Source organism: Sesamum indicum, linkage group LG6, assembly GCF_000512975.1.
Source record: "Sesamum indicum cultivar Zhongzhi No. 13 linkage group LG6, S_indicum_v1.0, whole genome shotgun sequence".
Classification (NCBI taxonomy): domain Eukaryota; kingdom Viridiplantae; phylum Streptophyta; class Magnoliopsida; order Lamiales; family Pedaliaceae; genus Sesamum; species Sesamum indicum.
Genome location: NC_026150.1, coordinates 22,230,687 through 22,248,645, shown reverse-complemented (window position 1 = coordinate 22,248,645; position 17,959 = coordinate 22,230,687). Strand labels below are relative to the sequence as shown.

General features: G+C 34.6%; 4 protein-coding genes and 1 non-coding gene across 7 annotated transcripts in view; 1 reads left to right on the top strand and 4 right to left on the bottom strand.

Annotated features, from left to right (window-relative positions):
* On the bottom strand, positions 568–5,209 carry LOC105165489 (mitochondrial inner membrane protease subunit 1). Of its 2 annotated transcripts, XM_011084515.2 has the most exons (5): positions 4,990–5,205; positions 4,661–4,885; positions 2,792–2,902; positions 1,501–1,569; positions 568–930 (listed from the first exon to the last, which is right to left on the bottom strand). In XM_011084515.2, exons 1-4 carry the CDS (start codon positions 5,128–5,130, stop codon positions 1,531–1,533), a joined length of 516 nt encoding a protein of 171 aa, XP_011082817.1. In that variant the 5' UTR covers positions 5,131–5,205; the 3' UTR covers positions 568–930; positions 1,501–1,530. The 2 variants fall into 2 exon arrangements, with proteins under 2 accessions (XP_011082817.1, XP_020549963.1); XM_020694304.1 differs by lacking the exon at positions 2,792–2,902 and having other exon boundaries at positions 4,990–5,209.
* Positions 6,977–10,844, bottom strand: LOC105165488 (probable solanesyl-diphosphate synthase 3, chloroplastic). The gene is made up of 6 exons (XM_011084514.2): positions 10,100–10,844; positions 9,830–9,954; positions 8,647–8,774; positions 8,462–8,565; positions 7,999–8,126; positions 6,977–7,808 (listed from the first exon to the last, which is right to left on the bottom strand). Exons 1-6 carry the CDS (start codon positions 10,329–10,331, stop codon positions 7,260–7,262), a joined length of 1,266 nt encoding a protein of 421 aa, XP_011082816.1. The 5' UTR covers positions 10,332–10,844; the 3' UTR covers positions 6,977–7,259.
* TRNAS-UGA lies at positions 11,751–11,832 on the top strand. The gene has a single exon. It is a non-coding gene; the product is annotated as a tRNA-Ser (tRNA).
* LOC105165828 (glucan endo-1,3-beta-D-glucosidase) lies at positions 13,449–14,882 on the bottom strand. The gene is made up of 4 exons (XM_011084990.2): positions 14,651–14,882; positions 14,538–14,563; positions 13,881–14,115; positions 13,449–13,782 (listed from the first exon to the last, which is right to left on the bottom strand). The coding sequence occupies exons 1-4, from the start codon at positions 14,667–14,669 to the stop codon at positions 13,757–13,759; spliced, it is 306 nt and encodes a 101-aa protein (XP_011083292.2). The 5' UTR covers positions 14,670–14,882; the 3' UTR covers positions 13,449–13,756.
* LOC105165486 overlaps positions 15,574–17,959 on the bottom strand; it is an 8,692-nt gene continuing 6,306 nt past the window's right edge. Inside the window, exons 9-13 of one of the 2 annotated variants that reach the window (XR_002287353.1) lie at positions 17,609–17,768; positions 16,885–17,234; positions 16,257–16,334; positions 15,960–16,143; positions 15,574–15,876 (exon numbers count right to left, since the gene is read on the bottom strand). Coding sequence is in view for 1 of the 2 variants with exons in the window: in XM_011084513.2 (XP_011082815.1) it covers positions 16,125–16,143; positions 16,257–16,334; positions 16,885–17,234; positions 17,609–17,768 (607 nt within the window). In the remaining variant the exon portion in view is untranslated. Of the gene's footprint in view, positions 16,144–16,256; positions 16,335–16,884; positions 17,235–17,608; positions 17,769–17,959 lie in introns of both variants that reach the window. The other variant, XM_011084513.2, reaches the window with a different exon arrangement.

Below are 17,959 nucleotides of genomic sequence, written 5' to 3'. Positions count from 1 at the left end.
GAAAAATCTTGAAAGTTTTAAACAAGCTTTTCAAAGTTTTTAGTTAATATGCAACTTTTTAACTGAAGACTATTCGTATATATGATGCAATTCTGATAAGTTTATTTAATAGTGTGATGAACTACTGTTGCGGGTAACTTAAAAACAGGGGGAAAAAATGCAAAAACACCCTTATAATATCGTAACCAACAAATTACCACATATAAAAAAAATATAATTAACCTTATGTATTTTAAAATGCGACAATTTATCCTTGTATTTTTCAAAAGAAAGTAAATTATTTCATTTAAAAAATACAAAAAAATATCACTATTATTTTCTCATGGAAGGTAATTTGTTCATCACATGAAAATAAATTGCATTAAACACTTAAAAATAGTGAAAGTAATTAGGACTTAACAGCATAATAAATATCTAATGCATTTAGTAAAATTCACATTTAGAACCATATAAAGTTCCCAAAAACAGCAAAATTCAGACTCAAATTCTGCTCGTTCAAAGCGAATCAATCACATAATAAAAATAATTATACTTATCACATAACTGCACACTTTTTCTTTAAATCGCACTAAATACTAATAATAATAATACAAATATATAAAAATATGATGATGATGCAGTTGAGTTCTTAGCTAAAACCACACTCAATGCAGCACATCAGTTAAGGTAGATGGAACGATCATTAGATAGAGAGATAATGTAAAAAGCATAAAATACAGTTTCCACCCCACCCCTCTCTCTGTTTACACGAACAGAAAATTCAAATTTGGAAAGTTGTTGATAGATGATATCATCCAGTGAGATGGAACGCCCAACAGCTGCATTTCGTTTGGGTTGATGTCCTTCACGTAAGCGTTTGGATTATCCACGGGCAGTCATGCGAGGCATTCATTTATCATCTAAGATTTGTAGCAAGAAGCATAGACAACTCTGTGAAAACAAATGCAAAAGTCATCAACATCAGTAGTAGGGAATAAGTGGTACGCATAAAAAGATGTTGCCTTGGTTTAAATCGAAGGGTCCTTTTCACTCTGTGTATGAGCATGATAGCAGCAGCTCAAAGAGTATATAAAAATCAAGACCTCGATTATATTTTATTTTTAGATAGCTTGTGTTGCTCCTAGCAAGTATTTCAGTCGGGCTCTTCTCTCTCTGTAAAGATTCATTTGAAAAGTCCGCCAACAAGTTATTCCGGAAATGGAGCCCAAGTAGGTCACAGTAAAACTAGATTAAGCTATCCCAATGGTGAGTCAAAAGCAAAACACATTGCATTCCATTTGTTCACCAATTTTCCAGTCCAATAAATAGAGGTAGAATAGAATACAGGAGCAGGGTCAGACGTTTTGGTTGGGTAAAGCACTAAAAGAGTATTGTACATGTACATTGATTCTGAAAAATCCCAAACAGGTTGAGATGGAAAATTGCAGAAGCTGTTATGTGGAAGGACGAAGATGTTAAGAAACCAATCTTTTATTTAAGGGTAAGGCACTGGTGATATACCTCTAATTACAATTATGTTTCTCAAATTTCTCATTGTCCCAATGGGCCAAAGTCTTCGGGAGGCCACACCTGTACACAAGAAGATAATGGGATAAGTATATATTGCACATAAGATCCAACATAACACGACTTCCTAAGTTGACTATTTACAACTTTTATTAACTCGTGAGTGCGTGACTTGTTATATAAACATGATAGATTAGTTGATTGATGATCACATACCATCTCATCTTTCAAACATAAACTGCTGTTACTCAAGTTGGTTTTAAGAAACATACTATTACTCCATGCCAATTGAAGCACTCGTGAAATGATGACTTTACTTGTTCATATCATATTAAAAATCTATCGACATCACATCTATCTACCTACCTTCTATAAGATAAAAGTGTGAATAGGTGGGAGTGTTTTACATTTCTAAACTTTTTGTAATGCTTATTATAACCCTCTCATAACGTATATCTAGTTAATTTAATTGTATATATTAATAAATTTCTCAACGGCAAGCATTCTATTAGATTTAATCACTCACTAATTTAAATAGTGAGAAAGTTTGTGTTTAAACAATGAGATGCTGAATTCATGAACTCAGAGATTCTTGAGGACAGAGTACTACGAATTATGGAAGTTTGAAAAGATGCCACCAGAAGTAATGCCTGTACTTGAACAGTTTGCAAATATGCCACCTATATTCAGAATATTCACCTCCATCAAATAAAAAAGAAAAAAGAAAATGTGATATCTGAAATAAAATTGTAAATGGAACTAGAGGAATCAAACTTTAAAGTCATTACAATCAGAGAAATGGACTCTTGGGATTTTAAACTGACCCAATCTGGTGTCTGTCAGTTGTTTGCATCAGAGAAAACTTGTGAAAATAATTAACAAATGAACAATAACAACTTGCACTCAGAAAGAGAATGTAAGGGTGCTAGGATGCACATAACACGGAGAGTTCTTAACTTGCACTGCATTTCGATATATATTTGAGCAACATAGTTAACAAAAATGTTTTCTCTAATTTCAAATCATCAAACATGAACTACAACCGGAAATTCCATCCATGATAAATATAGTAGTGAGTTAGTACTTAAGCACCAGAACTCCAATATCTGATGAAAAAATTGCTTAAAGAGGCAGACATTGTCACATACTTGGACATGTAGATTATGTGCATAAAAAATAAAAAAGCATATAAGTCATAATTATTCCAACTGGAAAGCTGCAGATTACCAAAAAAATTATAGATATAACCAGAAACTTAATCACGAATAAGGCAGCGGAAGCTTACTCTATAAAAGACTTTGCCAAGAATCAGCCCATAAGGAATTGGGCCAAGCTGCCGTGAATCTTTTGATGCATATATATTATCCCCCTGAATCCACACGTGGCCCTTTGGAACCTATTATTCCAAAGGTAGTGTAAAGATTGTAAAATTTTATAATAGTTCATTATTTTCTTCAACAGAGACAAACAACAATATAACCATGTAAGACGTCATTGAAAAGATCAGTATAGAGATTAAAGTACAGGTTGATTAATGATATAGAATGCAGATCTGATAGCCATTTCACAGCTACAATTCGTAAAATACAGTCGAAGAGTCTAACCACATCATCGCACTCCTATACATACAGAAGTAACATGTATATTTTAATTAAAGGCCAAGGCAACTGGGAAAGCTAAACCCAGTTACCGTGCTGTAAGATTTACCTTCCTCAGAAACAGCATGAAGCATGCACAATTTTTTTAAGATTTGGAGCAAGAATTCAGATATCAAATAAACACAAGAAGTCATGCTCTTCTCTTATTCCCCACTTGTAAGAAAATATAACATCATGATTATTGTGGTTAATCTCCTAAACAACACACCATCCAGGTTTCAAATTCATGAAGATAAGCTGAACTTCAGTAAGAAACTCCCTCTTAAAAAGTACATACAAGAAATAATATCCTCAAAATCATTATTGATTGCTACAGGTGATAATTCAAAACCAAATTTTTAGGCAGATTCTGAAGTTCTAATCAATTTTCATGCTAAAACCATATCACGAAAATTTAATAATTTACAAGCAAAATACATCCCCAAATACACTAATTATTTTATTTTCTTTGTGGGGCAAGGCCTTCATAGGTATGAAGTGATACTCAAGCACAAAGCTCACTCATATAATTAGATATAACTCTTAATTGCAGATGCTGTTATCCAACAAATTCTAGTCACTCCGGCAACATCCCACAACCAACCACCGCCAACCCCCACACCCTCCAACACGCATGCACACACACACACACAAAAAAAAATTTCATCTTCTACTCTTTCATAAGCAAACCCACAATTGGGGCCAAGAGATAATAATTCAAGAAAAGCTTCAGTATACTTGAGCAAACAGGTTTTCCCTTCCCCTCCAAAAGCCACAATCCCTCATGACAACTCACGAGCCCATAGATCCTAGTTGGAAGCAAAGGACGATATCATCATCATTCATCTCCTCCTGATCTATCTGTTGATACCTATTATTTTATGAATATACATGTATCGCCAATAATATCAAATGATATCCCCGATAGAATGATGTTACCGGCTGTATCAACATATTATTGGCAATAATGTCAGATAACATCATATTGTCGCAAATGCTATACCCATTAATGAAATTTATAATTTTTTTCCCAAAACTCTTTGTAATATGATTAAATTAGTGATTCTTACACATACAATAAATATTTTCTTAATACTATTGCTAAATAAACTATTTTCTATTTTAAATCCAAGTTCGACAGCAATGTCTTGTTTAATCTTTTTCTAAAACTTCTTCTTATATCGTAATTTATACACATTTCTATTTTATTTTATAAGCTTACTAATCTTTCAGATTTTTTTAGCATTCCATGATGCATCTGTTTTGTATCACCTTAACATATCCAAATACACCACATCCAGCGTGAAAGAACAACTAGCAACTTTGAACTTTGCAGCGTATAAGCAAGCTCCAAAGACTTCAAAGATTGGACATTTAACAATAATCAACGGCAGTCAACAGCAACGAAAATTGTACTTAAGGAAGCATAGAGTACTGAAACTAAACAACAAATAATCACAACAGATAATAAACATCCTCATACTCTTACTAATTACTCCCCATATTCATATACGCACCACTAACGAATGAGAGCGGTCGCTGCGAGCGGGATCCACCAAGAAGGTGACGGTATCGCCCTCCACGCCCACAATGCGCTTCGTTATGCACTTCCTGGGGTTCTGCGGGGACCGCACCAAAACGACGTCGCCTGGCCCCACCTTCCCCAGCAACAACGACAGCTTATCAACCAGCAAAACGTCGCCGGTCAAATTCAACGTGGGTAGCATGCTCGGCCCATAAACCTTGAGCAAGAATTAAAAATCAAGAAAGAAAAAGGCGAGAAAAGGGAGACGTGGCATCAGATTATTAACCGTAATTAAAGCAAGAAAATAGAAGAAGAACGTACTAGGGTCGGGGAGCAGATGTAGGTTTCGGTGAGGTGCAAAAGGGAAAAGAATTGAGCGAGGAGAATGGAGTGACCCAGAACTTCTTTGGCAGCGGGTTTCCATTGGCGAAAAGCATATTGCAGCAGTTTTGCAGCTCTCATCCTCTCAAGGCCGCTCCCATTTGTGGCGCCCGCTCTCAAATACTCTGGTCTGGGTAAGGCGGCTGTAATTTTTATTTTTCTTTTAGTTTTGAATATTTTTTCAACTTTAAAAGTTTATAATTCGTACTGTATCTTGATTTATTATTGTAATAATATTTTATTTGGTAAAAAATATTAATTGTTTTTAATTAGATTTTAATTTGATATGTTATTGTTAACTTGGTAAATAATGCAATAGATCACTCATCTAAAATAAATAAATTGATATTAAAATTGTGAGAATTACAAAAAATAGGAACAACTGACGTGCAATGCTGCTAGCAATCATATTATTGGCGACCCCTCGTATGCTGATATAGTTAATTTTATAGTTACTAGAATTTTACCAAATAAATTGTTTAGAGATGAAAAGGGCAAAATTAAAAGCGATACAAAATATTGTGTGAAACGAGTTCATACCCCAAATCATAAGAAGGCATTTCCCAGAAGCCGAACTCTCTTCTAGTCTTTGTCATTTTTATGCTTGTGGATGTTATTTTGTACTAAAACGGGCAGCACAAAAAATGCCAATGTGATGTCAATTTTGGCCAAATATGTTTAAAGATGTCTGTCAATTTTGCAAAACATGTGAGAATTGCCAAAAGACGGGTAGCTTAGGCACTTGAGATCAAATTCCCCTTGCTTCTATACTTATTTATGAAATATTTGATACATAGGGAATTGACCTAATGGACCCATTTTTTCAATGTTTCAGCAAATCCTACATCGGTCTTTGAGTAGACTATGTATTTAAGTAGTGGTAGTCAAAGTTACAAAAATAGATGTTGCCAAAATTATTATGAATTTTATTAAATCTTGTACTTTTCCTGTTTCCAAGTTTTGTATGCCAAAAGCCATTATAAAGTGACCTAGGATCTCACTTATGTAATAAGATTGTCAACACTTTGTGGAAAAATTACAATATCATTTATCGAATATGCACAGCTATCATCCTTAAATGAATGGGCAAGCCAAAATCTCCAATTGAAAAGACCATCAATTCCAACGAAAAAGATTAAAGTATATATGTCTCCTTATCATTTAGTGTTTGGCGAACCATGTCACTCCGTCTATTGGGCGATCAAACAATTTAACATGAAAGATAGAATGAAATTGGAGACCAAAAGAAGTTGCGACTGCAAGAATACGAGGAAATTCAGAACTAGCTTATGAAAAATCAAAAATTTACAAGAAAAAGACCAAAACCTTCCATGACAAAGCCATCTCGCACAAGGACTTCTTGGTTGGGGAAAAAAGTCTTACTTTTCCACTCCAAACTCAAACTTTTTTTAAGATAAATTGTATTTTTGATGGACTGGACCTTTTGTAATAACTATACTTTTCCTCATGTTGCAATTAAAATTAAAAAATCCAATCACAAATAAAGTATCATCTCAAACCATACTATGAGAACTTTTAAGCACCTAAAATTGAGAAAATCCTTCTCAAGGACCTGACCCTAGCATAGACACATCTCCATACGTCTAGCCAAATACGTTAAATAAATGTGCTACATGCCTAGCAACTTATGATACTTTAGTGTACTTCCCTATTGGGATTATCTTTTAATTGGAGATCTGGACTTGCCCACTCGTTTGGAAATGACAGGTGGTGGAAACTCGATTAGTGACATTGGACTTTTTCAATAAAAACGCAGGCTATTTTATTATAAAAATGAGTTCCTAGGTGGCTTATAATTGCTCTTGCCATACCAAACCTAGATCCTCCTTATAACTCCTCCGTGAAAAATTGCATTCAACGTATGTTGATTTCACAGTAAGGACGTAGAGTACTCTTGCACGAGATCTTTGTTCTTCGTGGCGACGTATACCTAACAATTGAATTTTGTAGTTCCTCCGGGCCATTGTCTCCAAAAATGACCACAAATAATAGTACAGTGTGATGGTAACTAAAACAATTGCTGAACAATACCTATAAATATACAGACCTCAGACTGCCTTCTGCTGTTGACGTGCCATTGATAACATCTGCAGAAGCAAAGGCTTCATCCGGAACCCTTTTCTGCATTGATCATAATCAAGAAACAATCATATGCCACCCTGTTGCTCATGTTAACGAATATTTCTTGGTCATTGGATTCGTTCTAAGTTATACTTCACCATTTGTTCAAGTGCCAATCTAAAGGAACTTGCAGGTAGGCATTGAAGATTCTCAACCGCCCGGTCCGCCTTCTCCCGGGCCAAATCTCGGGCCTTTTCAACGCCCCCAGAGTTCTTGACAATATCAATGGCCTGCTCAAGAGAGCCAACCTCACAAAATTCGGATTCAATTATAGCCCTCAACTTTGGTTCTTTCTCCAGCGCAAATAACACGGGCGCTGTCAAATTTCCTTTGGCCAGATCACTGCCGGCAGGTTTACCCAGTTGCTCAGCTGATTGAGTGAAATCTAATATATCATCAACAACTTGAAAGGATAGACCCAAATTCTTGCCATATTGATACATCTGCTCGCTAGTCTCACTGCTTACCCCACTAAATATGGCGGCCCCCTTGGTGCTAGCGGCGATCAATGAGGCTGTTTTATAGTAACTCTTGATCAAATACTCATCCAGTTGAATGTCACAGTCGAACAAGCTAGACGCCTGCTTTATTTCTCCACTAGCAAAATCTTTAATGACCTGAAATACCCACAGGGTCAGATGTTTCGAGTAAAACTCAGTTCATAAATTGAAAGGCATTTCTTCATACGTATTTTCTCAATTTCATTTATTTCTCTGAAACTGACATCAATGAATGTATAGTATCCCATGAATCGAGGGAAATTCTATGTTTCATTGCAAAAGTTTGCAAGGGAGTCTGGTAAGTAACCTGACTGATAAGCTTTATGACTTCGAGATTTTCAAGATTTGCGAGGTACCACGACGATTGTGCAAACATAAAATCCCCAGCCAGCACAGCGACTCTTGTACCGTAAAGTTGATGGACAGTTTCCTTTCCTAGAACAAGAACAGTGTGTGAGAGAGAGCAGCTGTGTTTAACAAACAGAACACAAGCTTACAGTTTTAGCTGCGAGGCTATTATCATCGGCCTAAGCACTTAATCCTCACGTCTGTGCAATGAGTATTTTATGAATGATCAGATTGATACAACTTGAGATTTAGGCATCTTATAGAGAAACTCAGGTGAAAATTTATACTGCAATCATATTCTATATTACAGATTCCTCCTTAAAGACCAGACAGACAGAGGACCATCTGTAATTTAAATGATGACTGCAGGGTGTGATGGGTAATTTTCAAGAATCCGATCCTCGTAAGTTACAAAGACTAACCTCTTCGCATATCACTTTCATCTAATACATCATCATGGATCAAACTCGCAGTGTGTATCATTTCAATGATCTCAGCCAACCTTCTATGTTCCTTGGTGAGGTCCCTGATCACAGATGTAGTGCGTTAATAGAAGTAATTTAGGCCCAGTGAAAGTAACATAGAGAGAGTATCAAATCATTCTCACTTCAAACCAGCAATCTCTGCAGTGGCTCTTGAAACTAGAAAAACTAGAGCCGGTCTCATTCTTTTGCCACCAGCTCCAAAAATTTGCTCCGCAGCAGACATCAGAACCGGGTTTTCGGCACCGACAATCTAGAAATAAGTTTATAAAAGCAAAAAAAGTTTTTAGATATTGAGGTGCAAATTTAAATAGTAGACATCAAATTCTGATTTCTGTAGCAACGATATGAAAATATATCATCAGGAAAGAAAACGAACTGTGTCAAGTAAACTGTTGACAGCACTAAGAGAATTCAAGTGTAGAGTCGAAAGGTTGTTATGCAATTTACAGGGTATGAGTGAATACACATACTCAAAGTGAGTAGCAATAAGGAGAATGAAACAGACAGCAGAAGACAAATCAAAGACAAGAAACTATAAAGCAAAGAATTTGCTAGCAGTCACAAGCAATATTATAAAGCACGATTTTCTCCGGTACAAAATTAAAACTCACCTTTGCTGCAGCTAGTTCAGGTAAAGGCATGCTACATTTGCTTTAAATTTAGTTAAATCAAAAAATTCGGCATAAATTCTTCTGTAATTATTTCTTATAAGAAAATAAGCATTGAGTTGCTTTCGTCTTCTCAAGCTGTGCAGCCAAGTATTGTGATTCTACCAGAACAGGCCCAATTCAGTGGAGAGCAACTAATGCTCCTTTTAGGCATGACAGGGAGTATTTTGATCGTAACTCATCCCCTTAGAGAACAATTGCCTAATTTTTGGTGACAAGTCAAAAAACTGAACCATCACAATACTAACCCAATCTGCTAACCTAATTTGGACGATCAACCAATAGATATTCGTTCTAGTAGGCGAGCCTTGCACGATCCCAGATTTAGTGAGAACTGTCATAATATGATAGACAGCATAGAAATGGAGAGTAGAAAACATTAGACGTATAGCACATTCTACTATTTTCCATGGATTTCAGCATTACATCTCAAATTCATGCCGAAAACAGTAGGAAGTGTTTTGCTACAACCGAATGTGTGGCTTAACCATGATATCAGGCTCCAGCAACCTTATGAATTATACGTTCTTGACAACAGGCATAGAACATAGTTACAATAATCTAACTCCTCCCTGGTAATTCCATCGACAGCAATTACAACAAAATTCCTCTCAACCCATACAATCAAGAAACTCACCGACTGTAGATTCTTGTTTAGCGTTAGCAGGTCTTCTGCAACCACTTCAAACATATCCGACAGCGAAGAAGTGTTTTTCGGTTCTTTTCCTAAATCCAGCACAGCGGGAGCACCAGCTCCAACCCCTACACAGCAGAGAAACTATCACAACCTCAAAGATTCAAACTTTACAACCGCAATCCAAATCTTTAGCAATTATAACAGAATAACTAAACAAATCCAAATCATAGTACATCAAACATGTCAAGCTGATCACTAGAAAAACATTACCATTGAGAAAAGCCTCTGTAGTCTTTGTCTGAAAAGCGCGACATCGACCAATTTCCCGCCTGTAATACAAGAATTTCTGTGCTCTGCAGCCTCTATTAACATTCCTAAGAACTCCCTTATCACAATTTCTTACAGAGAAACGATCAGAAGAAGCATTGGAAGAGCAACCACAAGCCAAGAAGTCCAACCTTGTTCTTCCAAACTCAAGATTATGGCATGTCATAGACATCATCCTCAAACGAACATCCAAACACCAAAACTAACGGATTTTCCTCTCAGCCCAAGAACCCACTTCAGAAACTAGGCCAAAATCTCATCTCAACCAAACCCACCACCTCAAAACTTTCTCAAACCAATAAAGTCTGAATCTTTAGAAATAAACCGACAAAACTACCCAAAATGACAACTGGTCGTTGAGCTTTGAAAAGCTTTTCTCTTCTTACAAAGAAGAGAAATGGACGTCCAATTGCAACCCAAAGAAGAGGAGGTATCAAATTTGTATTGTGCACAAGTAGCAACGCCTGGGTGGAGCAAATAGTACCACACAAATGAGAAGTTTTGATCTCTTTTCAGCTCAACTGGGGTTCAATTTATCCCAAGATTTCGACAAGTTTGGAAAGTGGACCAGAAAGACTCTGATGTCTTACGACAGGCAGCCTTTGATACTTAGGAAAGAAAGATTTGAGAAATAATGAGGTAATGGTACCTTATCTAGGAGTCAACTGTGCGTAGAACAGCGATTGGCAACTCGGTGGCCGTGGTTCGTAATAGGATTGGTGTGGTCTTACAAGAACCAAGAAAAACAATTCAATATTGCATTATTGGTACCATATAAAGTATTATTGTTATAGGCAATTAAATGAGATGAGGATATTATTGCAGCAGCAGATCCCAACGTAGATGGCAAAAGATGAGGTTTAACGGTTTATAAGTTTCAATGTCTCATTTCTTAATAAAATATTTTTTATAAATAAAATTATTATATTTATATAGAATTAAAATAAATAATATGTTATACAATAAGACACTCAAAATTTCCATAACGGTTGATCCTGAAAAAATCATTTTCTAAAAAGGGAAAAGATATATTTTATTATGGGTTGAAATGCTACAAAGATCACCTTTTTTATTCCCCAAATCCCACTTACTTTCCAAACTACACGTTATTAAATTTGTGACCTTTTTGTTTAATTTTCAATGTTTAGAATAGCAATAAAAGTAAATACATGTTTATTTAGTTTTCAATTTTCAATCATGTGTACTGAAATATTAAATTTGAAAATCCGGTACCTATAAAACCAAACTAAAAAGTATAATTTATTTTGATTTTTAAATTTACCTAAATTCCGTATTTCTATTTGACTTTTTTATATATGGAACCTATTAGATATGTTGATATATTTTGAATACGCAATAAGAATACAATAATAATTAAAATTGTACGTATATGGATACTAACAATGATATAAAACTATTATTTCTTGAATACGTTTGGAACATATTTTCATTTCAATAAATTAAAATACGCGTATGTAGAATTTTTAGTATTGGTTAAAGATATAGGTTATTCGTTTGGATTAAGAGGACTTCGACACCCTGAAGGCTCAAAACGTATTTAAGTATAAGAAAAATTATAAGGATAACAAAGAAGGTCGATATGTCCGAGTGGTTAAGGAGACAGACTTGAAATCTGTTGGGCTTCGCCCGCGCAGGTTCGAACCCTGCTGTCGACGTCACCCTTTTTAAAGTTGGAATTAGGGATATTTGATTAAATTAATTTAAATACTTTTAAAATCTATAATTATATATAAATATTATATTTTTATTTAAAAATGTGAGTCATTAAAATAAAGTAAAATGAAATATACCCGTGTTAAGAATATACTATTTTTGTGTAATATTTATACTTATCATTTGTCAATATAATTATATTTTTTTAAAATAATAAATTTTATTTTAATTAGTACCTCTGATAGTTAACTTTTTAAAAAACATTTGGTATTTATATTATAAAAGGATCAAACTACTAAAAAAAAATTAATGTTTAGTTAGGTAATATATTTGTCCGTTAATACACAACAAATAAACTGACATGATTGCAAATTATATTTTCTTTTCATTAATTAATTATAGCAACTTAATTATATTTTTGTAAAGAACAAAAATAATATAAGACAATGTAAAAAATAAAATATAAAAATTTTAAAATATGAAATATGTGAAAAAGATCAATTTTAATAGTGTCAGAATAATCAAATTATTTGAATTAAAAGAATTACAATAATAGTAAAATAGTCCAAAACAAGACGCTTGTTTCAAAAATAACCAACATCCAAAACAACAAGTCGGAAATATTAAAATTTTAGTTCTGTTAGTATGTAGGTGACAATTTTAGCCATATACGAATCTATTTTGATTATTTTAAAAAATGAGTCAACTAGATGCAATTTCTCAAACTTGGAAGGAGCTATATGTGATTAAACTAAAATAGCGGGGAGGATATTGTAATTGTTACTTTAATTTTAAAAGCCCTGAGCGATGAGTAAAATTTATTTAATTTATTGATAATCTTCTTAATTTATTATTATTAAGATAAATATATTGGTACATTCAGAAGTTATGCTAAATTATACAAACACTTTTTATTTTTTTATAAAATCACAGCTACACCCCCAAGGGGTATTAGCATAATATTTTTCAGTGGGTGTTTTTATAAGCTTTATCTTTAAATAAAGGTGTAACTGTAGTTTTACAAAAAACATGAAGTGTTTGTGCGTGTTGGTTTAACATCAAGAGCAGGCAATGTAATTTACTCTTATTATTAGTATGGGATAATTATATTCCCCTCCCTTGAGGTTTGGTGTAATTACACGTAAACCTCCTGTGATTTGAGAAATTATATTTAGCACCCATGAAGTTTACTTTCGTCTAACGAATAAGTTCCTTGATTAGTCAAAATCCACCGAATTTACTAATATTAATTAAAAAGAAAATCAGAAAAAAAAATCTATATTAACCCCTATTTTAACTTGTTACTGATTTATTGCAAATCAAATAAATCTTTTTATGACCAAACTACTCAATTAATGCATAAGAGGAGGTATATCTTCACCATTAAGCGGTAATTTAGTTTGAAAAAAATTATTTGATCTGCAATAAATCAGTAATAAGTCAAGAGGGTAAATATCAATTTTCTTTTTATATCAGTAAATTCAGTGAATTTTTACCAACGAAAGGGACTTATTTGTTAGATGGAAGCAAACCTCAGAGATATTAGATGTAATTTCCCAAACAACATAAAATTTATTTATAATTACACCAAACCTCATGGGAAGAGACTGTAATTATCTCTATTATTATTGTTGTGGTTGTTTTCTAGTATGAACTTACTTGAATTTAAATTCAAATTAGAACCTCCCGCTCAAGCCAACCTGATTTGAAATAAAGAAGAAGTGTATACCATGGTTTGGAGCAGGTTGGACCTCAAAATCTCATGTTTCAAGTCAGCTACCACTGCAGAAAACCACATTCTTACAGAAACTACCACAACACACTATATGAAACTAAGTACCATCATTAATCAGCACACAAGCAGTAATCTATTCCAATCCACAATTTCATTACAGCAATTTCTACATGACTACAGCGATACGATGATTATTCGTAGATGCAGCTGCCGTAGCCTGCACATCCACACCACCATGTTATGATTATAAACGCAAAGGTGCGGAAGTTTTTAATGAATTGTTCGACGATTAGAGAAAGGTGTGAGTGAGCCTACTTGGATCAGTGACGACGATGAGTCCAGAGTTCTTGAAGTAGCAGTTCCAGTGGTTCCTTCCCTTGGCCCGATAGTAGAGATTCATGGCTATGGATGCATGGTTGATGAGATTGTCAGGGGAGAAGCAGGGGCAGCCCTTCTGCAGGATCCTGCAGTCTACTTGAGAGCAAGCGTAGTTGATATTTGCCAGCAGAGTGGCCTCGTCTGACGATGGTTTTGCCACGCACCAGCTTTTCTGCAGCGCGTTATTATTTGTAGGGATAATTACATTGACGGTCCTTATTCAAATATGAATTAAATTATAGAAATCGTTCCCATGTACTATTTCGGTACTTATTAGTGAGGTTCTCACTACACAAAGGAAGCGTTGGTGTCAGTGTAATGAAAACATTAATGATATTAATTAGTCATAAAATAGCCGGTTCTAAATATTACAAGTTTCGTCATCTTATTTTATGCCAACACTTCAAAGTCTGATTTCTAAAACAAAATTTGAACATTTTATAATTTTACACAACATCAAATAAAATCTGCTAAATAAACTTAGCCAAACACCCTCTAACAACAAGAAATCATGTGATGAAAACATATTAGCACAAACAAGTAAGAGACACAAGCTACCACTCTCAAAAAAACTTGAAGACTGACTATACATACCTGTGAATTCCCTAATACCAGGTCAACTGCAGCAATGAAATTAAAAAATGTAAGTAGTTGTCAGAAAACTGCTGAGAAATTAACCTGAAATCTAGGACAATAAATATATGTACCTGAAACGAGGGAAATCATGACAAGGAAAAGAAAAGTTAACAGCCTTAGCCATTGCTGATTTATGTATACATACAATGTTGTAATTAAAGAAACCCCTTTTTTCCTGTGAAGTGATGAATGTGTAGTTAGTTATACTGTGTAGCTAATTGTGTGTGCAGAATCAAGAAATCAAGAATCCCACTTTAAGGGAGAGGGGTAACGGCTATGTGTCGGTAATTAGCCGTTAAGTTCAATTATTTTTGGGCAAATGCATGGATAAGAAAGGAGCCAAGAAGCATATGACATTCTTGACTTTGGTATGTTTTTGCTTTTTCGTCAGTGCATCAACGTCTGATCATCTGCTGTTCGTCGCTAACTAAAAGTAAATTAAGACAAATCATTTGTGGGCTCTAACGTTGTTGGATGTGAAGCTAGTAGTAGATGGATGAGGAAGCAACACAATATGATAAGAGTTGGTGATGCAATGGATAGGTGTTCATTTTTCATTAAATATAGTTTTTTCCCACATCTTTTACATTTTGGGGTTTTGATTCTTTAGTTTTCTAGAATAGTAAATAAATTTTGTAACTTCTTAATTTTCTAAAACTTTTAGTTGACAGAGTTTGCAAACATTGATGGAAAAAAGCATGGCAACGTGTTTTTTTTTTTTTTTTAATTTGTGATTTGTTCCCATTGGTCAATTTCTGCAAGTATGAAAACAAATTTTTTGTTACGTGTTTCGGCGTTTTAATTACATAAGCAAAACTCGTAAAAATAATAATAATAAAAGAATTATTTAAGCTATTTTTTTCCAATTATTCCTGTGAATTTCAAATATAAGAATCATTCAAAGATCATAGTCAAATCATTTAATTTCATTATCCAAACAGCAACACACAAAACACATACACACGTTCAAAACTTATTAAATAGCTGATCAGACTGAGAAGAAAACACATTTGCTCACATAAATTAGGCAATTTTTGCATATAACACAGTACAAGTGATTGAAAGGCATAAGCAGCCTGACTTGATTGAGATACAGACACAACATTAACAATCCTTCCTCTACCTACTCAATAAATCCTTCCTCTATCTACTAAAATTGGCAACTACTCCATCCCTTAAACCTTTTGTAACTCACGTCCCTATCTACTTTATACATAATACACCTCCAATCTCGATACGTAAGTCGGCTACTCGATGCCACGAGTGAGACGGCTGGTCTACTGTTTCTCTCACGGCTCTGCTAAAGTGCACAGCATTTGAAATTGTTCAGCTTCTGGAAATGCCTGAGAATTAAGCCATAGAGAAGGTGGGAGCAATGACCTGATTAATATATGTACACAGACAAATCGCCCTTGTACTACCAAACAAGACTGTCGTTTTCTTCTATAGTTTACGTTGCTAGAGATGAAACGGTGAGAGCGAACAACAAAGAGAACTGGGAAATTAAAGCCCTGAAAATGGGATGTGGATTGAATCTTGGATGACCTACTCGCTTCTTACCATCCTGCAAAATATTTACAAGTCATGCTCAGTTATCAAGTAGTAATTTGCAATTCATCCAAGTAGATTACTCAGCAAATAATTTGAGCCCGAAGGAAAATAAGTGAGATATCTTACCTTCCCAGTCGGGAGAGCTCCGGCTCTTCAAGCAGCAAATCTTGCAACGGCTTTACAGGGGATTCCGTGATGGAAGAACTACAAAAGACATAATGAATTAATAAATTTCTTTGGGGGTCGATCTTAAATTTCTTAACAACGGATAAGTACATAATCATCTCCTAAGGTTTATATTACAAACAACTCCTCTGTGTCTTACATTAAGAGGGTGTTTGGCTAAACTTATTCGAAAAATCTTATAAGCTCATGCATCTTATAAGATACCAAATCTTATTTTAAAATAAGACGTTGAAATTTTTTAAGAAAATAAGATAATGAAGATTATAAGATTCAGGAATGGCAAATTTGTTATTAATTTGAGGGAGTTTGTCAAGATCTTAAAAGCATAAATCACGAACTCTCTACTTTTTTTAAAAAAAATTACTTTGGAGCTTATAAGCTATTTTCTAAAGAAATTCCTTATAAGATGTTTTAAAGCTCTAAAGGACCAGAATACAATCAGTAATAATAAAAAACTCTCACCTTCAATTTTTGAGCTGAGATGTTATAAAAATATCATGGCATCCAACACAACAATTCTTACGGAAACTAGAAAGAAAATGAAATCAAGGAAAAGAAGACAACTAACCTGTTAATGAAATCAAAAGAAAGCAGCCGGTGATGAATGGTGTAGTCACTACCAACGTAAGTCACTACCAGATTACCAGCATCCGGGTGAGGCCAGCTTCTCGATGTAGGGAATCGCAATACAAATGTTCCGGGGTCTTGAAGACCCCCTGAGCCTGTAAGTATCAATTCCGCTTCTTCCTTTGTGATAAATCCTTCCATCCATACGGGGGACATTGAATTCCACATTGAATTAACAGCACTTTGCGACAAAGTGAAAGCTACTGGGTACAACCAAGCCCACAGTCTCTCAAAATTTTCCTGGGATACTATATCTCGACATCCAGCTATTCTCCTCAAACACTCAAAATCCTGTCAGTTCAGAATATTAAACAATTAGGGAAAGCTTATTTATCATAACAGCCAAGAAAGCATGGCCATGATATGAAAAAAAAAATAAGATGGATTGCATAGAGGTTTGCGGTATGCTTCAACTCTTTGCAAAAACAAAGCAATATGATGTCCACCATAGTAAATTTATACCATACAGTAATAAACGATTGTGTTCTGTTAACTTTCGAAAGAACTATGCAACATGACATTTTGATGTTTCACCCACACCAAAAAGAAAAAACTATGCACCATCATATATTATCTTAAAAATGCCAATGAAGATAGCACATTTAATGAGCACGGCATGCACGTAAAAACGAGTTTATCTGTCTTTGAAGAAGAGAGCAAGAGACCTGATCCGTCAGAGAACGAGAGCAGCAGGCTATCCTCATGTAGTGTTCATTAATCCTGGAAACCAGATTCTCCCACTGAACATGGTTGTTGTTCTCTGATATTGAAGCCCAAGCTTGTATACCTTCCACCATCAATCTCCTTGCAATATTTATTTGAGTCCTGAAATTTACAAATTTGCAGCATGAATATGACACCTAAATGAATGATGCATGCCGCGATGTAACTTGGATTTCCAAATAACTATAGCAGCATCATTTTGATTCTATAAGAACTTATGTAGATAAATGCTCATAAAAGGTGACGCGATGCAATCATCTTCTACCCCATAAATTCAAGAAAAGAAGCCAAAG

What these genes read in the sequence shown, in the direction of transcription:
- LOC105165489 (XM_011084515.2), bottom strand. Translation starts at nt 5,130, where the DNA reads ATGAGAGCTGCAAAACTGCTGCAATATGCTTTTCGCCAATGGAAACCC. An exon ending in ACCGCTCTCATTCGTTAGTG is followed by an intron (nt 2,903 to 4,660) that starts GTGCGTATATGA and finishes TTGGAATAATAG; the next exon opens with GTTCCAAAGGGCCACGTGTG. An exon ending in TTGGCAAAGTCTTTTATAGA is followed by an intron (nt 1,570 to 2,791) that starts GTAAGCTTCCGC and finishes TCTTGTGTACAG; the next exon opens with GTGTGGCCTCCCGAAGACTT.
- LOC105165488 (XM_011084514.2), bottom strand. Translation starts at nt 10,331, where the DNA reads ATGATGTCTATGACATGCCATAATCTTGAGTTTGGAAGAACAAGGTTG. An exon ending in TACAGAGGCTTTTCTCAATG is followed by an intron (nt 9,955 to 10,099) that starts GTAATGTTTTTC and finishes TCTGCTGTGTAG; the next exon opens with GGGTTGGAGCTGGTGCTCCC. An exon ending in TAAACAAGAATCTACAGTCG is followed by an intron (nt 8,775 to 9,829) that starts GTGAGTTTCTTG and finishes ACTTATTTCTAG; the next exon opens with ATTGTCGGTGCCGAAAACCC.
- LOC105165828 (XM_011084990.2), bottom strand. An exon ending in TGGTATTAGGGAATTCACAG is followed by an intron (nt 14,116 to 14,537) that starts GTATGTATAGTC and finishes AACGCGCTGCAG; the next exon opens with AAAAGCTGGTGCGTGGCAAA. An exon ending in CATCGTCGTCACTGATCCAA is followed by an intron (nt 13,783 to 13,880) that starts GTAGGCTCACTC and finishes GTGGATGTGCAG; the next exon opens with GCTACGGCAGCTGCATCTAC.